This window comes from Belonocnema kinseyi, chromosome 8, assembly GCF_010883055.1.
Source record: "Belonocnema kinseyi isolate 2016_QV_RU_SX_M_011 chromosome 8, B_treatae_v1, whole genome shotgun sequence".
NCBI classification, from domain to species: domain Eukaryota; kingdom Metazoa; phylum Arthropoda; class Insecta; order Hymenoptera; family Cynipidae; genus Belonocnema; species Belonocnema kinseyi.
Genome location: NC_046664.1, coordinates 29,287,344 through 29,305,539, shown reverse-complemented (window position 1 = coordinate 29,305,539; position 18,196 = coordinate 29,287,344). Strand labels below are relative to the sequence as shown.

The window sequence follows — 18,196 nt, the reverse complement described above, 5'->3', positions numbered from 1 at the left end:
AATTTGTCAAGAATAAAAAGTTCTTGTAATCAGCCGAGGAATACGCCTGAATTTTTTCGGAGCGTTTTGAACAAAATTTTGAATTTTGCAAAAATTGTTCATGTGCAAAATCCAAAATTTTGCCCAAAATGCTTCAAAAAATTCAGGCGTATTCCTTGGCTGATTACAAGAACTTTTTATTCTTGATGATTTTTCCGAAAAGCGCATCGTTTATTGTAAAAAAGTTCATGAATGTTTTCACAAAAATTTTGCCATTAAGACGCCATTTTGAAAATACTAAAACGAAAAATCGATCTTTGAACCATGGATTCTCAAAATTTAGACATGTATTCCACCCGTTAGTGAGATTCCAGGTTAATTACAGACTCGAAAAGCTTTGGAAAATGGTTCACAAAAAAAAAATAGGCACGAAAAATCACGTTTTTTTTTGTTTAAACTGCATTTTGGGATAATAAGAAAATTTTTTGAGGAATTTCATTGGCACCGTCGGAAAGAGGAGATCTTAAGCAATAAAAATATATGTGTCTCAATTTTTTCTAGTGTCGAATAGTCTTAGTTATTGGCTGTTGAAAAGCAGTGTACCGGTAGTGGCGTTTCGGCCGTTTAAGGGTTAATTCTTTATCAACAAAATATGAATTTTTGATAAAATTCATGAATTTTCTACTAATAATGTTACATTTTTAACCAGAAGTTCAACTTTTGTTCAAATAATTGAACATGTAACCAGATTGTTGAATTTTTTAGTCGAAAATATTAATTTTTCACCAAGCAGTTGAATTTTCAACAAAAAAGTTAATTTTCATCCGAAATAGATTAATTTTTAACAAAATAGTTGCATTTTTGTTTAATTTCTACAAAAAAATTAATTTTAAAGCCAAATAGAGGATTATTTGTCAAAATACAGAATTTTTCAGCAAGATAAGTTACATTTCCAACCAAAAGGATTAGTTTTCTACCAAAAATTAAGAATTTTAAATAAAATTCGTGAATTTTCTACTAAGAATTAAAAATTTTCAACCAGAAATGAAATAGTTATTTTTCAGTTAAAAAATCAATTTTGAACGAAAGAAATAAATTTTCAATGAATTCAAAAAATTGGAATGAATTCAAGTAATTCAGTAAACTCAAGGATATCAGAAAATTATTAAAATTCAAGGGATTTAGAAGAATCCAAGGAATTCCAAGAATGTAAAGAATTCAGGTCATTAAGAAAATTCGAGTTCAAGAATTTCAAATGATTTTGAGAATTCAATGAATTTAGAAGAATTCAAGTAATTTAGTAAATTCAAGGATAAAAAAAAATTCTAAAAATGTAATGGATTCAAGGAATTCAAGGAATTTAGAAGAATTCGAGGATTTCATAGAATTTAAAGAATTCAACTACTTCAGAAAATGCAGGGAATTTAAGAAAGGTAAATAATTTTAGAAATTCAATGAATTTAGAAGGATCTAAAGAATTCAGAGAATTTGAAGAATTCTAGGGAATTCAGTAAATTCAAGGATAGCAGAGAATTCTAAAAGTGCATAAAATTCAAGGAAATCAATATAATTTCAGGAATTCAGAGAATTCAAAGAATTCTAGTAAATCAGAAAATTCCATCGATATCAGAGAATTGCATAGAATTAAAGGACTTCAAAGAATTCAAGGAATTTAGAAGAATTCGAGGAATTTAGAGAATTTAAATAATGCAGGTACTTCAGAAAGTTTAAGGAATTTAGAAGAATTCGAGGAACTCAGTGAATTTTAGCAGTTCAGAGGGTTTATGGAATTCAATGGAATTAGTAGAATGCAAGTAATTCAAAGAAATTTTGGAATTTAATTATTTCAAAAGAATTGAATGTATTTAAAAGAATTCGAGGAATTCAGAGAATTTAAAGAATTCAGTAAATTCAAGAAATTCAAGAAGTTCAAATAATTTTTGGAATTCAATGAATTTAGAAGAATTCAAGGAATTCAATGAATTTAGAAGAATTCAAGGAATTCAGAGAATTTATAGAATTCAGAAAATTCAAGGAATTCAAGAAGTTCCAATAATTTTGGGAATTCAATGAATTTAGAAGAATTTACGAAATTCAGAAGAGTTTAAGGAATTTAAGAAATTCAGTAAATTCAAGGATATCAGAGAATTTTCACAATTCTAAAAATTCAAGGAATTTAGAACAATGATTCAGTTTAGGTTTTCCCTGACATATTCCCTAACTTTCTCACGTTACCTGACTTGTCACAACTGTGTCATTTAGAAAAAGTTTGTTTATTTCACTCTAGAATTTTTTTGTATAAATATATATGTATTAATTTTTATGACATTTTTTTGTTTCAACAATAAATGCTTTAAATTGTCTTAAATGCTCTGTTCTAGCTTAAAAGCTGAGTATATTCTCGAGAGCATTTGCTCAACATAAATTCTTGGGCATTTAAGAACTCTAAATAGGTGAATACATTTTTTAAAATAAAATTTAATGTAGGCGATATATTGAATTCGACATTAAACGCTTTAAATTCCTAATATTTCAAGTAAAAATATATTGTATATACCAGAAAAAACTTGAATTTTCAATTGAAAAGATGAATTGCCAAACAAATAAATGAATTTTCAACAAAAAAAAATTGATTTCCAGTCAATCAGTTGCATTTTCACACAAAAAGATCATTTTTTAACCAAAAAGATTAATTTTAAAAAAAAGACGAATTTTCAACAAAATACGTGATCTTTTAACCAAATAGTTGAATTTTAAATACAATAGTTAATTTTTCATCCAATCAGTTGCATTTTCAAAGAGAAAGACGAATTTTGAGATAAAAAGATTAATTTTCCGCCGAAAATAGCGAATTTTCAACTAAATATATGGATTTTTAACCAACTAGTTGAATCTTCAATAAAATAGTTGAGTTTTCAACCTACAAAGTTGAATTTTTAACCAAATAGTTGAATTTCCAACAAAAAAATTAATTTCCAGCAAATCAGTTGCATTTTAAAACATAAAGATGATTTTTCAAACAAAAAGAATAATTTTCTACCGAAAAAGACGAATTTTCAACTAAATATATGGATTTTTAACCAAATAGTTGAATTTTCAATCAAATAGTTAAATATTCAAACTACAAAGTTGAATTTTCATCCAAATGGTGGAATTTTCAACAAAAAACTTGATTTTCAGCAAATCAGTTGCATTTTAAAACATAAAGATGATTTTTCAACCAAAAAGAATAATTTTCTACCGAAAAAGATGAATTTTCAACAAAATACATGGATTTTTAACCACATAGTTGATTTTTTAATATAATAGTTAAGATTTCAACTTACAAATTCGAGTTTTTATCCAAATGGTGGAGTTAAAAAAAAAATTGATTTTCAGCTAATCAGTTGCATTTTCAAACAAAAAGATGATTTTTTAACCAAAAAGATTTTCATTCAAAAATCATCTTTTTGTGTGAAAATGCAACTGATTAGCTGAAAATCATTTTTTTTTTTGAAAACTCCACCATTTGGATGAAAACTCGAATTTGTAAGTTGAAATCTTGTCTATTATATTAAAAATTCAAATATTTGGTTAAAAATCCATATATTTTGTTAAAAATTTGTCTTTTTAGGTAGAAAATTATTCTTTTTGGTTAAAAATCATCTTTATGTTTTAAAATGCAACTGATTTGATGGAAATCAAGTTTTTTGTTGAAAATTCAACTGTTTGGTAAGAAATTTAACTTTGTAGGTTGAAAACTCAACTATTTTATTGAAAATTCAACTAGTTGGTTAAAAATCTATCACTTAGTTGAAAATTCACTATTTTCGGTAGAAAATTAATCTTTTTAGCTCAAAATTCGTCTTTCTGTTTGAAAATTGGTTAAAAAATCATCTTTTTGTGTGAAAATGCAAACTGATTAGCTGAAAATAATTTTTTTTTGTTTGAAAACTCCACCATTTGGATGAAAACTCGAATTTGTAAGTTGAAATCTTAACTCTTATATTAAAAATTAAACTATTTTGTTAAAAATCCATGTATTTTGTTGAAAATTTGTGTTTTTCGGTAGAAAATTATTCTTTTTGGTGGAAAAATCATCTTTATGTTTTAAAATGCAACTTTTTTACAGAAAAAGACAAATTTTCAACAAAATACATGATCTTTTAACCAAATAGTTGAATTTTTAATAAAATAGTTGATTTTTCATCCAATTAGTTGCATTTTTCAAACAGAAAGACGAATTTTGAGCTAAAAAGATTAATTTTCCACCGAAAATAGTGAATTATCAACTAAATACATGGGTTTTTAACCAAATAGTTGAATTTTCAATAAAACCATTGAGTTTTCAACCTACAAAGTTGAATTTTTAACCAAATAGTTGAATTTTCAATTTAAAAAAACTTGAGTTCCAACAAATCAGTTGCATTTTCCACCGAAAATAGCGAGTTATCAACTGAATACATGGATTTTTAACCAAATAGTTGAATTTTCACCCTGCAAAGTTGAATTTTTAACCAGATAGTTGAATTTTCAACTAAAAATTTGATTCCCAGGAAGTCAGTTGCATTTTAAAACATAAAGATGATTTTTCAACCAAAAAGAATAATTTTCTATAGAAAAAGACGAATTTTCAACAAAATACATGGACTTTTAACCAAATAGTTAAATTTTCAACCTACAAATTTAAATTTTCATCCGAATGGTGGAATTTTCAACAGCAAAATTATTTCCAGCCAATCAGTTGTATGTACAACAAAAAAGTTGAATTTTCAACCTACAAATATAAATTTTCAACCAAATCGATGAATTTTCAAAGAAAAAACATTAAACCTTAACCAAATAGTTATATTTTCTCGAAAACATTTGCCCAACATAAATTCTTGGGCATTTAAGAACTCTAGTACATCCAACTTTAAAATATTAATCTAAACTACGATACCGATCATTATAATTGGTGATTTCCATTTTGTCTTCCAGTTGCAAACAGAATGTCCTAAAGGAGAAAACTGGCAGTGCCAGTGTAATTTTCGAAGACTGGATATTGTCGAAGGCAAACCTCCGACTTTAGCTGTAAATGTTGACTGCAGTGGAATGCAATTGCCTGAACTTCCTGAAAAATTACCGCGCAATACGATAGCCCTAAATGTTTCTTATAACAACGTAAGTATCAACACTTTTTCTAATTCTAAGAATTTCATTGAACCTATCATCAGGCCTCACAGACCGGTCCCTATATTCATTTCAGGTCCCTAAAGTACCCTATTTTCAGGATTTGGTCCCTAAATTACCCTATTTGCAGCCCATAATAAAACTTTTAAAAAATTTTAAATTAAATTAAATTTCAACAAATTAACTCGTGGATTAATCACTATTCAATTCAGGGCTATACCTATTTCTGAATTGTTCTGAATTCTTTTGAAATATTTCATGGTATTTTGAAAGATTCCGAGAAATTTTTAATAGATTTAAATAATTTGAAGGAGTTTTCAAGATTTTAGGGTATTTTTAAAACTTTTAAAATCTCAGGCATTTTCAAGAGCTTTTAATTTGAAATATTTTAGGGAATTTAAAAAAATTTCAAGGAATTTTTTTAAATTTCATCAATTTAATGAGATTTCAAAGCGTTTTAAATATTTTAAAATCAAGAATTTTCTATTATTTCGGAAGAATAGGATATTTTAAAAGATTTTTCTTTATTAAAAATATTTAATTGGATTTTATAATTTTTTTCTTGGGTTTCAATTAACATATTCACGAGAAGTGAGGTATTTTGTAGCATTTCAAAAATTTGAAGATATAAAAAATTGTTTTTTGGAATTCAACCCTGAATTCTTTTGATTTTTTCAATTCCCTTGAATTCCTTTAAGTTTGCTGAAGTTCACTTAGTTTAATGGATTCTTTAATTCATTTTTTTTTGTAATTTAAAGATTATTTAAAAGATTTTAAGTGATTCTAAATATTTCAGGTTATTTGAAAAAATTACAAAGTAAGTTTTAACTGCTTTCACAAGAATTGAGGTATTTTATATGATTTCATAGACTGGAAGATATTTAAAATATATTTTGCCAATTTCATTTGGAATTCGCCTTGAATTCTTGTTAACTTTTTCTAAATTCTTTTAAATTCTTCTAAATTCACTGAATTTTACTCAATTCAATTGATGTTTTTAAAAATTTGTTTCTCAATTCATCATGAAGTCTTGTAAACTCGCTTTAAATTCGTAGATATTTCACCAAATTATTTTAAATGCCCTTTTAATTTTTTTGAACTCATTTCTAACTTACTGAATTTACAGAATTTTTTCATACTTTCGAGTTGTTTTCAATTCACTCGATTGATTTTTAAATTCAGCGTGATTTTTTATGAAAATAATCGAATTATTCTCATTTTCCCTAAATTCTTTATGAATTCACTCAAATTTTACTGAAATAAATGAATTTTTTCGATTAAAAAAATTTTTCCCAGTTCATTTAAATTCTTTTGAATTGTTTTGTAGTCATTAGTCACTTTTTAGTTAGAAATAATAAGGGTTTCAAAGATTTTAGGTGATTTGAAATTTGTTTAAATTCATCCTCAATTCTTATTAATTTACCCTGAATACTTTTAAACTCTTTGGAATTCACTTTAATTCTGCTAAATTTACTTGTCTATGGATTGTGGGGGGGGGGGATTTTTTCATATTATCAAATTATTTTCAATTCATCTAATTGGTTTTTAAATACAGCTTGAATTTTTATAAATTTGATCGAATTCTTCATATTTATCTCAAACTCTTCTAAATTGACTCAAATTTTACTCGTATAAATAGATTTTTTTTTGTAGTCGTTAGTCACTTTTTTATTATAAATTAGTAGGGTTTTCTAAAATTTGAAGTCACTTGAAATTTTTTTTTGACTTCGCCCTGAATTCTTTCAAATTCTTTCGAATTCTTTTGATTTTTTCGATTCACTTGAATTCTTCTAAATTGAATGGATTTTTTTAAAAATTAATTTTGTTATATAATTTGGCATTTAACCGATTTCAAGAGATTTTAACAGAATTCAAGGAGTTTGTACTATTTTAGGTTATTTAAATAAAATACAAAATAAACTTTTAACCATTTCACAAGAAATGAGAGATTTCGTAGGATTTTATAGATTTGACGAGAATTTTCAAATATTTTTGGCAATTGCATTTGGAATTATTAATTTATCCTGATTTCTTCGAAATTCTTTTGAACTCTTCTAAATTCATCAATGGATTAAAAAAAGTTTTGTTTAATTTATTTTGAAGTCTTGTAAATTCACCTTAAATTCGTAGGCATTTTACCCAATTCTTTTGCACCTTTTTTGCAACTTTTTGGTTAGAAATTAGTAGGGTTTCAAAGATCTGAAGTAATTACATTTTTTTTAATTCGCCTGAATTCTTTTCTATTCTTTCGAATTCTTTTGATTTTTTCAATTCACTTAAATTCTTCTAAATTTGACGAATTTTACTTAATTCAATGGATTTTTTTTTAATTAATTTTTTTATATAATTGCTCTTTTAACCGATTTAAAGAGATTTTAACAGATTTCAAGGAATTTGTAATATTTGAGGTTATTTAAAAAGAAACTTTTATCTAAATTTAGAAGAACCGAGACATTTCTTAGGATTTCATATATTTGAAAATATTTTCAAATATTTTTGCCAATTGAATTTGGAATTCTTATTAATTTATTTATTAATTTATCCTGAATTCTTCTAAATTCTTTTAAATTCTTCTAAATTCAATCCATTTTACTCAATTCAATGGATGTAAAAAACAATTTTGTTTAATTCATTTTAAACTCTTGTAAATTCACCTAAAATTCGTAGACATTTTACCCAATTCTTTTGAATGCCCTTTTAATTTTTTTGAACTTATTTTAAACTTTCTGAATTCAAAGAATGTTGTCATATTTTTTAATTGTTTTCATTTATCCCAATTGCTTTTTAAATTCAGCTTTATTATTTTTTTTTATCAAATTCATTGAATTAGTCATTTTTTTATAAAAAAATTAGTAGGGTTTTCTAAGATTTTAAGCCGTTAAAATTTGTTTTGGAATTCGCCCTGAATTCTTATTAATTTAACCTGCATTTTTTAAATTGTCTGGAATTCTCTTAAATTTTTTTAATTCACTTTAATTCTTCTAAATTTACTCAATTCTACTTAAGTCATGGATTTAATTTTTTTTTATATTTTTAATTAGTTTCAATTCACTTGATTGCTTTTTAAATTCAGCTTGGATTTTTTGGTAAATTTTATCGAATTCTTCTTATTTCTCATAAACTCTTCCAAATTCATTCAAGTTTTACTGAAATAAATAAATTTTTTCGATTTAAAAAATGTGTTCATTCATTTAAATTCTTTTGAATTGTTTTGTAGTCATTATTCACTTTTTTTAGAAATTAGTACCGTTTCAAAGATCTGAAGTAATTTGACTTTTTTTTAATTCACCCTGAATTCTTTTAAATTCTCTTGAACTGTTTTAATTTACTTCAATTCTTTTAAATTTACTCAATTCTACTTAAGTCAATGATTTTTTTTCATATTTTTAAAATTATTTTCAATTCACTTGATTTCCCTTTAAATTCAGCTTGATTTTTTTATAAATTTCATCGAATTCTTCTCATTTCTCTTAAACTCTCCTGAATTCACTCAAATTTTACAGAAATAAATGGATTATTTCAATTTTTAAAATTATTTTCAAATGTTTTGTAGTGATTAGTCATCTTTTTATTATAAATTAATAGAGTTTTCAAAGATTTGAAGTGATTTTAATTTTTTTTTAATTTACACTGAATTCTTTTAAATTCTTTAGAATTCTCTTGAATTTTTTTATTTACTTCAATTCTTCTAAATTTACTAAATTCTGCATAATTCATCGAAATTTTAATTTTTTTATTTTTAAAAGTTGTTATTTAATCGATTCTGGAGTATTTTAACCTCTCCTTGAATACTTGGGCATTTCATAAAATTTCTTTGAATTCCCTTGAATTTTTCTAAGCTCATTTCAACGTTACTGAATTCAAACTTTTACATACTTTTAATTTGCTTCCAATTAATTTGGATTTTATAAAAATTAATCTTGAATTTTTATGAATTATATAAAATTTTTATTTTAATTAGAGAATGACGAATCTAGTATAGTTTTAGATTAAAATTTCGAAAATAGGACTTTATAATTTATAATAACTTTAAATTCAAAGTGATTAATATTTGACAATTAATTATTGAAAACTAAATTGAATCTTTTAAAATCAAAGCTTCCGAAATTCTAGAATTTCAAATTGTTATTAAATAATAAAATTTTAATTTAACATTAAAGCTGATTAAACACATTTTTCTAATATGAAATTTTGCAATATTTAATATCGAAATGGTCTTGAAATTTTGAATATATTAATTGGAAACCACAATATGTTGAAATTGAAAATTCAAAACCTGCGAAAATGAATCTAAGAATTAATTTAATCAAAAACTTTAGTTTCAAGACCTCAAAGATTAAATTTTTTATAATTTCACATTCAAAACTATAGTTTTAAATTAAAATTATAAAAAATTCAAAGACGATGAAAATTATTAATAATAGCTTATCATTTTTAATACTCTAAATTGAAGAATCAATCAATAAATTAAAAAAATTTTAAAATTATTTCACTTTAAACAACTGTAAGCTAGAAACATTAAAAATTGAACGATTGCATTTCATAATTTATGTTAAAAATTTATTACTTTGTACGTAACTTTTTTTTTTTAATTATTATTTTTTTAACACAAAATTCAACTATTCTAATTGAACATTTCATCCTTTTAGTGGAAAATGCATGTTTTTTTTTGGTTAAAAATTCATATTTTGTTGAAAATTCGTCTTTTTGCTACAATTAATCTTATTTTTTGAAAATTAATGAAATTGAATAGCAATGATTCTTTATTTGTAAAAGTAGCTTTATATTACTGTATTGAACTATTTTGTGAAAAATTATATATTTTTTTGTCTGAAATTAATTTTTTTAACTGAAAATTTAATTTAATTTTAATTTTTTAATAAACTGAACACTTCTTAAATTATTTTCATTTTAAATGGGTTAAAAATCCTTAAAATGCTACAAAATTTTATTTTAAAATCTTGAAACATTTACATTTTATTTTAGCTAAAATTTGTTTTAAAATTCTGCTGAATGAAAAAAAAATTCTCAAAATCTTCCGCATTCATTTTTGATAATTTCGTAAATCTTTCTACTTCTTTTTGAACATTCACTTAAAATTACCTTTTGAAAATAAAAAATCATTTTCAATTTTCGTAGAAAATGTTTTTTATTCTTCTGAAGCCTTTCAAAATTCTTAAAAAGCTTATAAATTTGTTGTTCAAATCTGCTAAAATCTATATTTTATTTTAAATTCTTTAACTTACTTGAATTTTTTAAAAATTAATATGTATTCAATTGTTATTTATGCATCAAAATTCAACAATTTAACTAACAAATTAATTTATTTTTAATAAAAAAATTAAAACTGTAATGGTCAAAGTTTACTTTTTGATATGTAAATATAATTACTTTTTTTAAATAAACAGAAAATTCTAAATATTAACTAAATGTTATTTTTCATAATTAAATTTTTTTTAATTAAATAGTTCAAAAATGATTTTTTAAAAGTTTTAAAAGCTTTTTAATAGTTTATATTTTGTTCAATCGGGCGTTTACATTTGTTTCACTAATAAGACTTTCCAATCAAAACAGTTTAATTTTTAACGTTACAAACTGGAAATTCAATTATTATTCACTTTTTAAATCGTACAGTTTAATTTAAAAAATTATTATTAATTTTTATTTACAGTTGATCAACTGAAAATGTGTTATATCGAAAATCTTATATTTCAAACGTCTCTAATTTTTAATTGTTTAAAACTGCATTTTAAAATCCTTTAAATTAAAATGTACACTTAAAAATTAAAACATAAAATGAAACATTTTTTAAATTGGAAAATTTTCGAAATCCGCATTCTAAACTGAATGATTTCATAATTAAAAAAGATAACAGTTTAACCAATTAATTAAAAAAAAAAAAAACGGTTGAACTTACAGTTGGACAGTTTTATGTTTTTGAATTTTTTTTAAATTTCCGGTAAAATAATTAATTAATTTATTATGAAATACGGAAATGAATCGAATTCTTTTGAATTTAAGTTGAATTCTTTTAAATTATTAGGAATTTATCCTGAATTTGTTTATACAATTTGAGCGCTACTTATGAGCGTGACAAAAAGTACCCTTTGGTCCCTATATTTTATCAAATAGGGACTGTGAGGCCTGTATCATATTAAAATAAGAAATTTAGCAATGAGCCAATTTCTCAAAAATAGATAATCTACAATGAATTCTTTTCTTTAGATTACTGAGCTTGATGACTTGAGTACAAATTCATGTTATGAAGATATTCGAGAATTTTATGCAGACTACAACAACATATCCTCCATTAATACATTAGAAGGTTCCAAATTTCTGGAGAATTATTCTATTCTCAGTTTGCGGTACAACAAAATCAAATCGGTAAATTAATATTTTTATCTTCTGGGGAATTTTTTTTACGAAATTTTGCTTTAGAATTGTTGAATGGGTTTAATTTTTAATGATATTAAATCATTTTTCAGCTTCCAACTTACATTCTAGCCCCTAACGCACACGAGAAAAATTTCGCTAGTAGAGTAGTGAAGCTCGGAGGTAACGAATTGTTGTGTGACTGTAATACCGCTAAATATTTAAAGGTATGTATGTACATTAGACCTAGAAATGTCAGGGAATTTTTTTTTTCAAGTTAGGAAATTTTCTCGAGAACATTTCTAATTTTTTTTCTAAATTGGAATATAATAATTAAATAACAATGATTCTTCATTTAGAAAAGTAGCTTTAAATTACTGTATTCGACTATTTTGTTGAAAATACCTTTTTTTGTTTGTTTTGAAATTGATTTATTTTTTATTTCAATTTAACTATTCTATTTTTGGTTTAAAATTCATCTGGTTGCTTGAAATTTCAAACGGTTTTTTCAAAAAGTTTTTCTCTATATTGAATGAAAAAAATGTTTTTAGTTGATAATTGAACTCATGTTGAAGAGTTCTTCTTTTTTGGTTGATGATTCATCATTTTACTTGAAAATTCATCTTTTTGGTTGAAAAATGAGCTATTTTGTTTAAAATTCCTTTTTTTGATTATTTTTTTACTGAAAATTTAAGTATTCAAGTTGAAACTTGAATTATTTTGTCGAAAAGTTGTCATTTTTGAATATTTCATAATTTTAGTGACAAGTTCATCTCTTTGGTTGAACATTCAATTTTTGTTGTTGTTAAAAAATGATCTTTTTTAGTTGAAAGAAAATTCGTCTTTTTTTATAGGAATTAAACTTTTTGGTTTAAAATTTAATTATTCTACTATTATTTTTTAACTGAAAATGCAACTATTCTAATTTAACGTTTCATCATTGTAGTGGAAAATTCATTTTTTGTTGTTAAAAATTGAATAACAATGATTCTTTATTTGTAAAAGTGGCTTTATATTACTGTATTGAAATATTTTGTTTAAAATTCTTTTTTTTTTGTCTGCAATGAATTCTTTTAACTGAAAATTTAACTATTTTATTTTTGGATGAAAATTTATCGTTTTTAATTTAAAATTCAAATATCTTATTTAAAAGGAATCAATTTTGTTGAAAATTGACCAGTTTATTTGCAATATTTTCTCTCTCATGGCAGAAAAATCTTTCTTAGTTAAAAATTCAACTTATTTCAAAAAGTCGTATTTTTTGGTTGATTTAAATTGTTATACTTTTTTTTTGAAATTGATTTATTTTTTATTTCAATTTAACTGTTCAATTTTTGGTTGAAAATTCACCTTGTTGCTTGAAATTTCAGCCGTTTTTTAAAAGTTTTTCTCTATATTGAATGAAAAAAATGCTTTTGGTTGATAATTGAACTCATGTTGAAGATTTCTTCTTTTTTGGTTGGTGATTCATAATTTTAATTAAAAATTCATCTCTTTCGTCGAAAACTGAGCTGTTTTATTAAAAAAATCTTTTTTTGCATGCCTAATAATTAATTTTTTAACTAGAAATTAAATTATTATAGTTGAAACTTTATAAATTTTTGTGATTTTTTTTTTAAATTTCTTATTTCTTGCACTGAAAATTATTAATATTTTTTCTGGAAATTTAACTATTTCAGTTGAAATTTTAACTATTTTGTTAAAAATTGGTCTTTTCTTTTTCTTGAAAGGTAATTTTTTAAACTGAAAATGTAACTTATTTCAGTTGAATATTCAATCGTTTTAGTTAAAAATTCATCTCTTTGGTTTAACGTTAATTTTTAAAATTAAAAATTGGACTATTTATATTATAGGTTTGATTCAAATATTCTAGTTGAAAGATTGTCATTTTAATTGGAAGTTCATCACTTTGTTTGAAATGTAATTATTTTCTAAATATTTTTTTGAAAATTCTTTTTTTTCTTTAACTGAGAATACAATTATTTGAATTGAATATTTCATCATTTTAGCGGAAAACCCATCTCTCTAGATAAACACATATCTTTTTAACTGAAAATTTAACTATTACTTTTTAGTAGACAATTTATATTAGTTGAAAATTCGTCTTTTTTATGAAAATTCTACTATTCCAGTTAAAGATTCATAATTTTAGTAAAAAATACATTTTTTTGGTTAAAAATTTAATTTTTCCAGTTGAAAATTTATCATTTTAGTGGAGAATTTATCACTTTGTTTGATTTATTATTGGTTAAAAAGTTCTCTTTTTTATTTGAAAATTTACACGATTTCCTGAAAAAATGTCCTTTTAGGTTGAATTCAACGGATTTTAATTTAAGATGTTTTGATTTAAATATGATCAGTTTTTTTCGTTAAAAGTGGATTAACTGAAAATTCATTTATTTTATTTAAAAATCGTCTCTTTTGTTTGACAATATTAATCTTAATGCTTAAAGATTAATCTTTTTGGTTGAAAAATCATTTTTCGGTTAAAAATTCAACTACTTTTTTAATTAAAAATTCGTTTTTCCTTCATTGAAAATGAATATATGTTTTTGAAAATGGACTTTTTCAGAAAATTATTCTTCTTATATGCTATTTCACTTATTTTTATCAAAAATTAATTTTCTTTGGTTAAAAATTTTACTGCTTTGTTAAAAATTAATTTTTTAGTTAAAAACTCGACATTTTGGTACAAAATTATTCTTCTTGTTTGGAAATTCATCTCTTTGGTTGAAAATTCTATTACTTTTGGTTGAAAATTTAAGTATCTCGTTTAATTTACCTCTCTTCATTTTTGGTTATAAATTCTTTTTAGTTGCAAATACGTTTCTTTCGATTAAAATTGAACTATATTAATCAATTTTTTTTATAACACTGATTTTTGAACCTAAAAATCTAATTTTTCTTATTTAATATTAAAGTATTTCTTGGTTGGAATATCAACTATTAAATTTTTCGTTGAAAACTGTTTTTTTTTAGACTTAAACTACTCTGTTCAAAAGTAATTTTTTTGGTTGAAATTTTTTTCAACAGAACATTTAATTATTCCATTTTTAGTTGAAAATGTTTAGTTTGAAAATGAGCACTTGTCGATTGTTTTTATTAATTTTCTCGAAATTCTAGAACAAAATGTTGAAAAATGAACCCAGTTTTTTTTCTCTCCAAAGAAAGAATAAATTAGGGCCATGTTCCAGTTATTTTAAAATTTGGATAATTTTCAGGTGTGGCTGCAGGCCCGAATTATGGACTACGACGAGGTTCTCTGCGAGAACGTGAAAGAAAAAGTAATGGACTTGGAGCCTTCGAAAATGTGCGTGTACCCGGGCGACTGGACTGATTATATTTATTACATAATCGCCACAGAAGTAATAATGCTGATTGTTCTCGTGACCAAAGTTTCGTACGATTATTGGGTTTTCAAAACAGCAGGATATCTTCCCTGGCCCGCGAGTAAAATGCCCAAATTGCCTTGCGACTGGTTATGCGAAACCTAATCAAATATTAATAATAATCAATAATAATATTGCCTGATGAAAATATTTTTATGAACTGAAATCGCAGATTTTTTTTTATATTCGCTATTCACGGAGAAAAGCAAGGATAGAAATTAAATGAATAATTTTTCTAATATTAAGTGTAACTAAATTATACTTTTATAAATTGTACAGTACACTTTTAAGTATCTCAGCTCGTATTTCGTATGACTTTTGTCGAAACTGTAAAGTTTACAAGACTTCAAAGTTTATGAGACTACAAAGTTTTGTATAAGTTTGATATTTTTTATTTATAGTTTGCCCCGCTTAGGAATTTGCTAGCAAAACGCCCTCTACGAAGACTTGTAAATTATTTTATAAGTTCTCCTTTTTTTACTGTGATTTTGTGAAAAAAAGTACGTTTATTGTACCTAATTTTAAGCATAATCAGTGCTTTCATTGTGTTGTTTATTATAATACGCCTAAAGTAATGCTCAATGTTTAAAATACATTTTAAATTGGCTGACGCGTCAAAGATTAATTATTTTATACTCAAATTCATGCGAATTGGCTTTCTAGTCTTTGATAAACGTTATAAATAATAATATTCATTATTTTGTAGAATATAATGATTGTTCGGAAAAGAAGTAGGATATGTAAATTATGTAAGACAGGATTAATTTCTCACGGCTTTTACTGATTAATGAATTATCTCTTTTTATAAAATACATGAAACAAAATGTATCTCATTGTTACGTAAAACAGAATCGTGATTAAAGACTTAAAAGAATTTTTTTTTGGTTTTCTTGAAACCTTTCTTGGATATTCTCGAGACATTTTTTTTTCTTTTTTAATATACGATATTTGGAAACAAGAATTGCTCGTTTTGTACCGATAAAAGTAATATAAAACGAGAATATGCTACCGCGAGTTTATTGATTTTTTAACTTGGATAATTATCTTTTACAATTATTTGAACTTTTTTCAGGGTGTCTAATAATATGAAAATTGTAATATAAAATTGAATAACAATGATTCTTTATTTGTAAAAGTACAGAATGGCGGTTTTAATCGACGAAATAAATTCCCGGTTTTTTCCCTGGTTTGCAAACATTTTTCACGGTCAATGAAATTTAAAAAATGGAACTCTAAAGCTAAAAAAGTTTCCACTTGAGGTAATAAAAACTGAGCTGCAAATGAAAGCAATCCAAGTGGAACTGTTAAATTTTGAACTTTTAGAATTGAAATTTAAGTTTTTAATTAAAAAATGTTGTATTCAAATGCTCAATAATTTACGCGCATAAAATTGAAAATACTAAAATTTTTCAATATAAAAAAATATAAATCCACGTTATCATTTGCAATGCTCTAAATTAAAAAATTAATCAATGACTTTAAAATGTTCAAAATTATATAATTTTAAGGAATTTTAAGCTAGAACCAATAAATAGTGTAAAAATGCAAAAATTTTCACTGAGCACTTCTTAAATTAGAAATTCAATTATTTTCTTTTTAAATAGTTTCAACATCCTTGGAAAGCTTCAAAATTTTATTTGAAAATCTTGGGAAATCTAGAAATTGTTTTAAATTTAAAATTATTTTGGAAATTTTTTCAGAACTTCTAAATATCTGTCAAAGTTAATTGATTTTTTTCTACAATTTTCAGAAAATCCTGCAAATTTTAGAAAATTTCTTTACAAATTGGATGCATAAATAACAATTGAACCTTTATTATTTGTAGGCGAAATCTGAGTAATTTTAAGAGACATGTAGAAGTTTTGAAAAGATTCAAACTTAATGTAAAACTTGAAATGATAGCCTAATATAAAACAAAATGTAGATTTTTGCCGATTATAAACAAAAAATTAGATTCTTTTCAAAAATTGTGAAAGGCTTCAAAAGAATAAATAAATTTTGTTAAGATTCCTAGGAAAATTAAAAATAACTTTTGATTTTGAAAAATTATTTTAAGAGAATATTTAAAAAGTTCTTCAAAGATTTAAATAAAATTTTCAAAAAAGATTCTAGAAGATTTTAAGAAAACTCTAAAATTTGCATGATAATTTTTCATATTTTTAAAACTCCTCAATGTCTCTTAAAATTACTCAAATTTTTTCTACAAATTTTCATTTGTAAATTAAACATCCAAAATTAAAAATTTCACTTACAAATGAAGTTTTTTTTTTCAAATCCAACAATTAAAATTGTAACGTTCAAAGTTTAAAGGCTCTTCGAAATGTTAACGATTCCAGGTTTTCATAATCAAACAATTCAGTTAAGGATTCTTTACTTTTAAATAACTGGTTTCAATTTACTTGTCTTGAATAAAAATTCAAATATTGGGAAATATTCAATAATTTTTTTTTTTTAATTAAAAATTTCAAATTGAATGGGTTAATTTTAGACTGAAACAATATTTTAAATGTAATAAAATAATTTAATTAAGAATATATTATTATGAAGTTATTTTTAAAAATTGAAAATAGTTTATGAACTTTCAATCACATGTTGAGATTTGTTTAATGAATAAGGACCGGTTCCACCAACCTCATTTAAATCATTGGTTAACTGACAGCGGGTTAAATGTAATGCCATAGTTAAGTGTCGATTATCCTGTCGCGCGTTCCACCACGTTTTTGGAGGTCCCGGTTATCTAACCAGATAGCCACACTACCTAAAAAAAGTGAATTTGTATGTGTTTTTTGTTCGTGTTATATTTCTGTTTTATTCGTGTTATCTGTGATAAGATGGAAGAAAATAAAGTGAGATCGTCTAATTTTCTTCTTAATGCTCCTTCGATTTGATTCAGCAGATCATTTACACAAGCTTTTCTTATGCGAAATCTCGTTTGCAGCTCCATGCCACTTTTCTGGAAATCTGGAGGGCTGTGGAAAAATATTTGTCATGAGAGTTGACGGTGCCCATGTGGCGGCGCACAGTGGGGTGAAATCGGAAAACGAGGTTCAAAATGACATTTAGAACGCAATTATGCACCGATTTTAGAATTTTTTTTTTTTTGAAAAATTCAGAACTAAATTTTTCATAAAATGGTGAGAGTAGATTTTTCATTTGTTTGTTTATTTAATTTTTATTTTAATGGAAACATCGAAAAAAATGTAGATTTTTCTAATTTCATTTTTTATCTTCTAGACAAAATTTTTCTTATACTTCTCGTCCCTTGAAATTAGTGCACAGGGGTATAAGAAATATAAAAAAATTCT

At 24.2% G+C, this 18,196-nt stretch overlaps 1 protein-coding gene across 1 annotated transcript in view; it reads left to right on the top strand.

Moving 5' to 3' along the window:
• Positions 1 to 15,765, top strand: part of LOC117178262 (protein halfway) — a 57,659-nt gene extending 41,894 nt beyond the window's left edge. Inside the window, exons 5-8 of the mRNA XM_033369613.1 lie at positions 4,939 to 5,121; positions 11,356 to 11,514; positions 11,616 to 11,729; positions 14,724 to 15,765. Of these exons, the coding sequence (XP_033225504.1) occupies positions 4,939 to 5,121; positions 11,356 to 11,514; positions 11,616 to 11,729; positions 14,724 to 14,996 (729 nt within the window). The 3' untranslated portion in view covers positions 14,997 to 15,765. The remainder of the gene's footprint in view (positions 1 to 4,938; positions 5,122 to 11,355; positions 11,515 to 11,615; positions 11,730 to 14,723) is intronic.
• Positions 15,766 to 18,196: the final 2,431 nt, after the last annotated feature.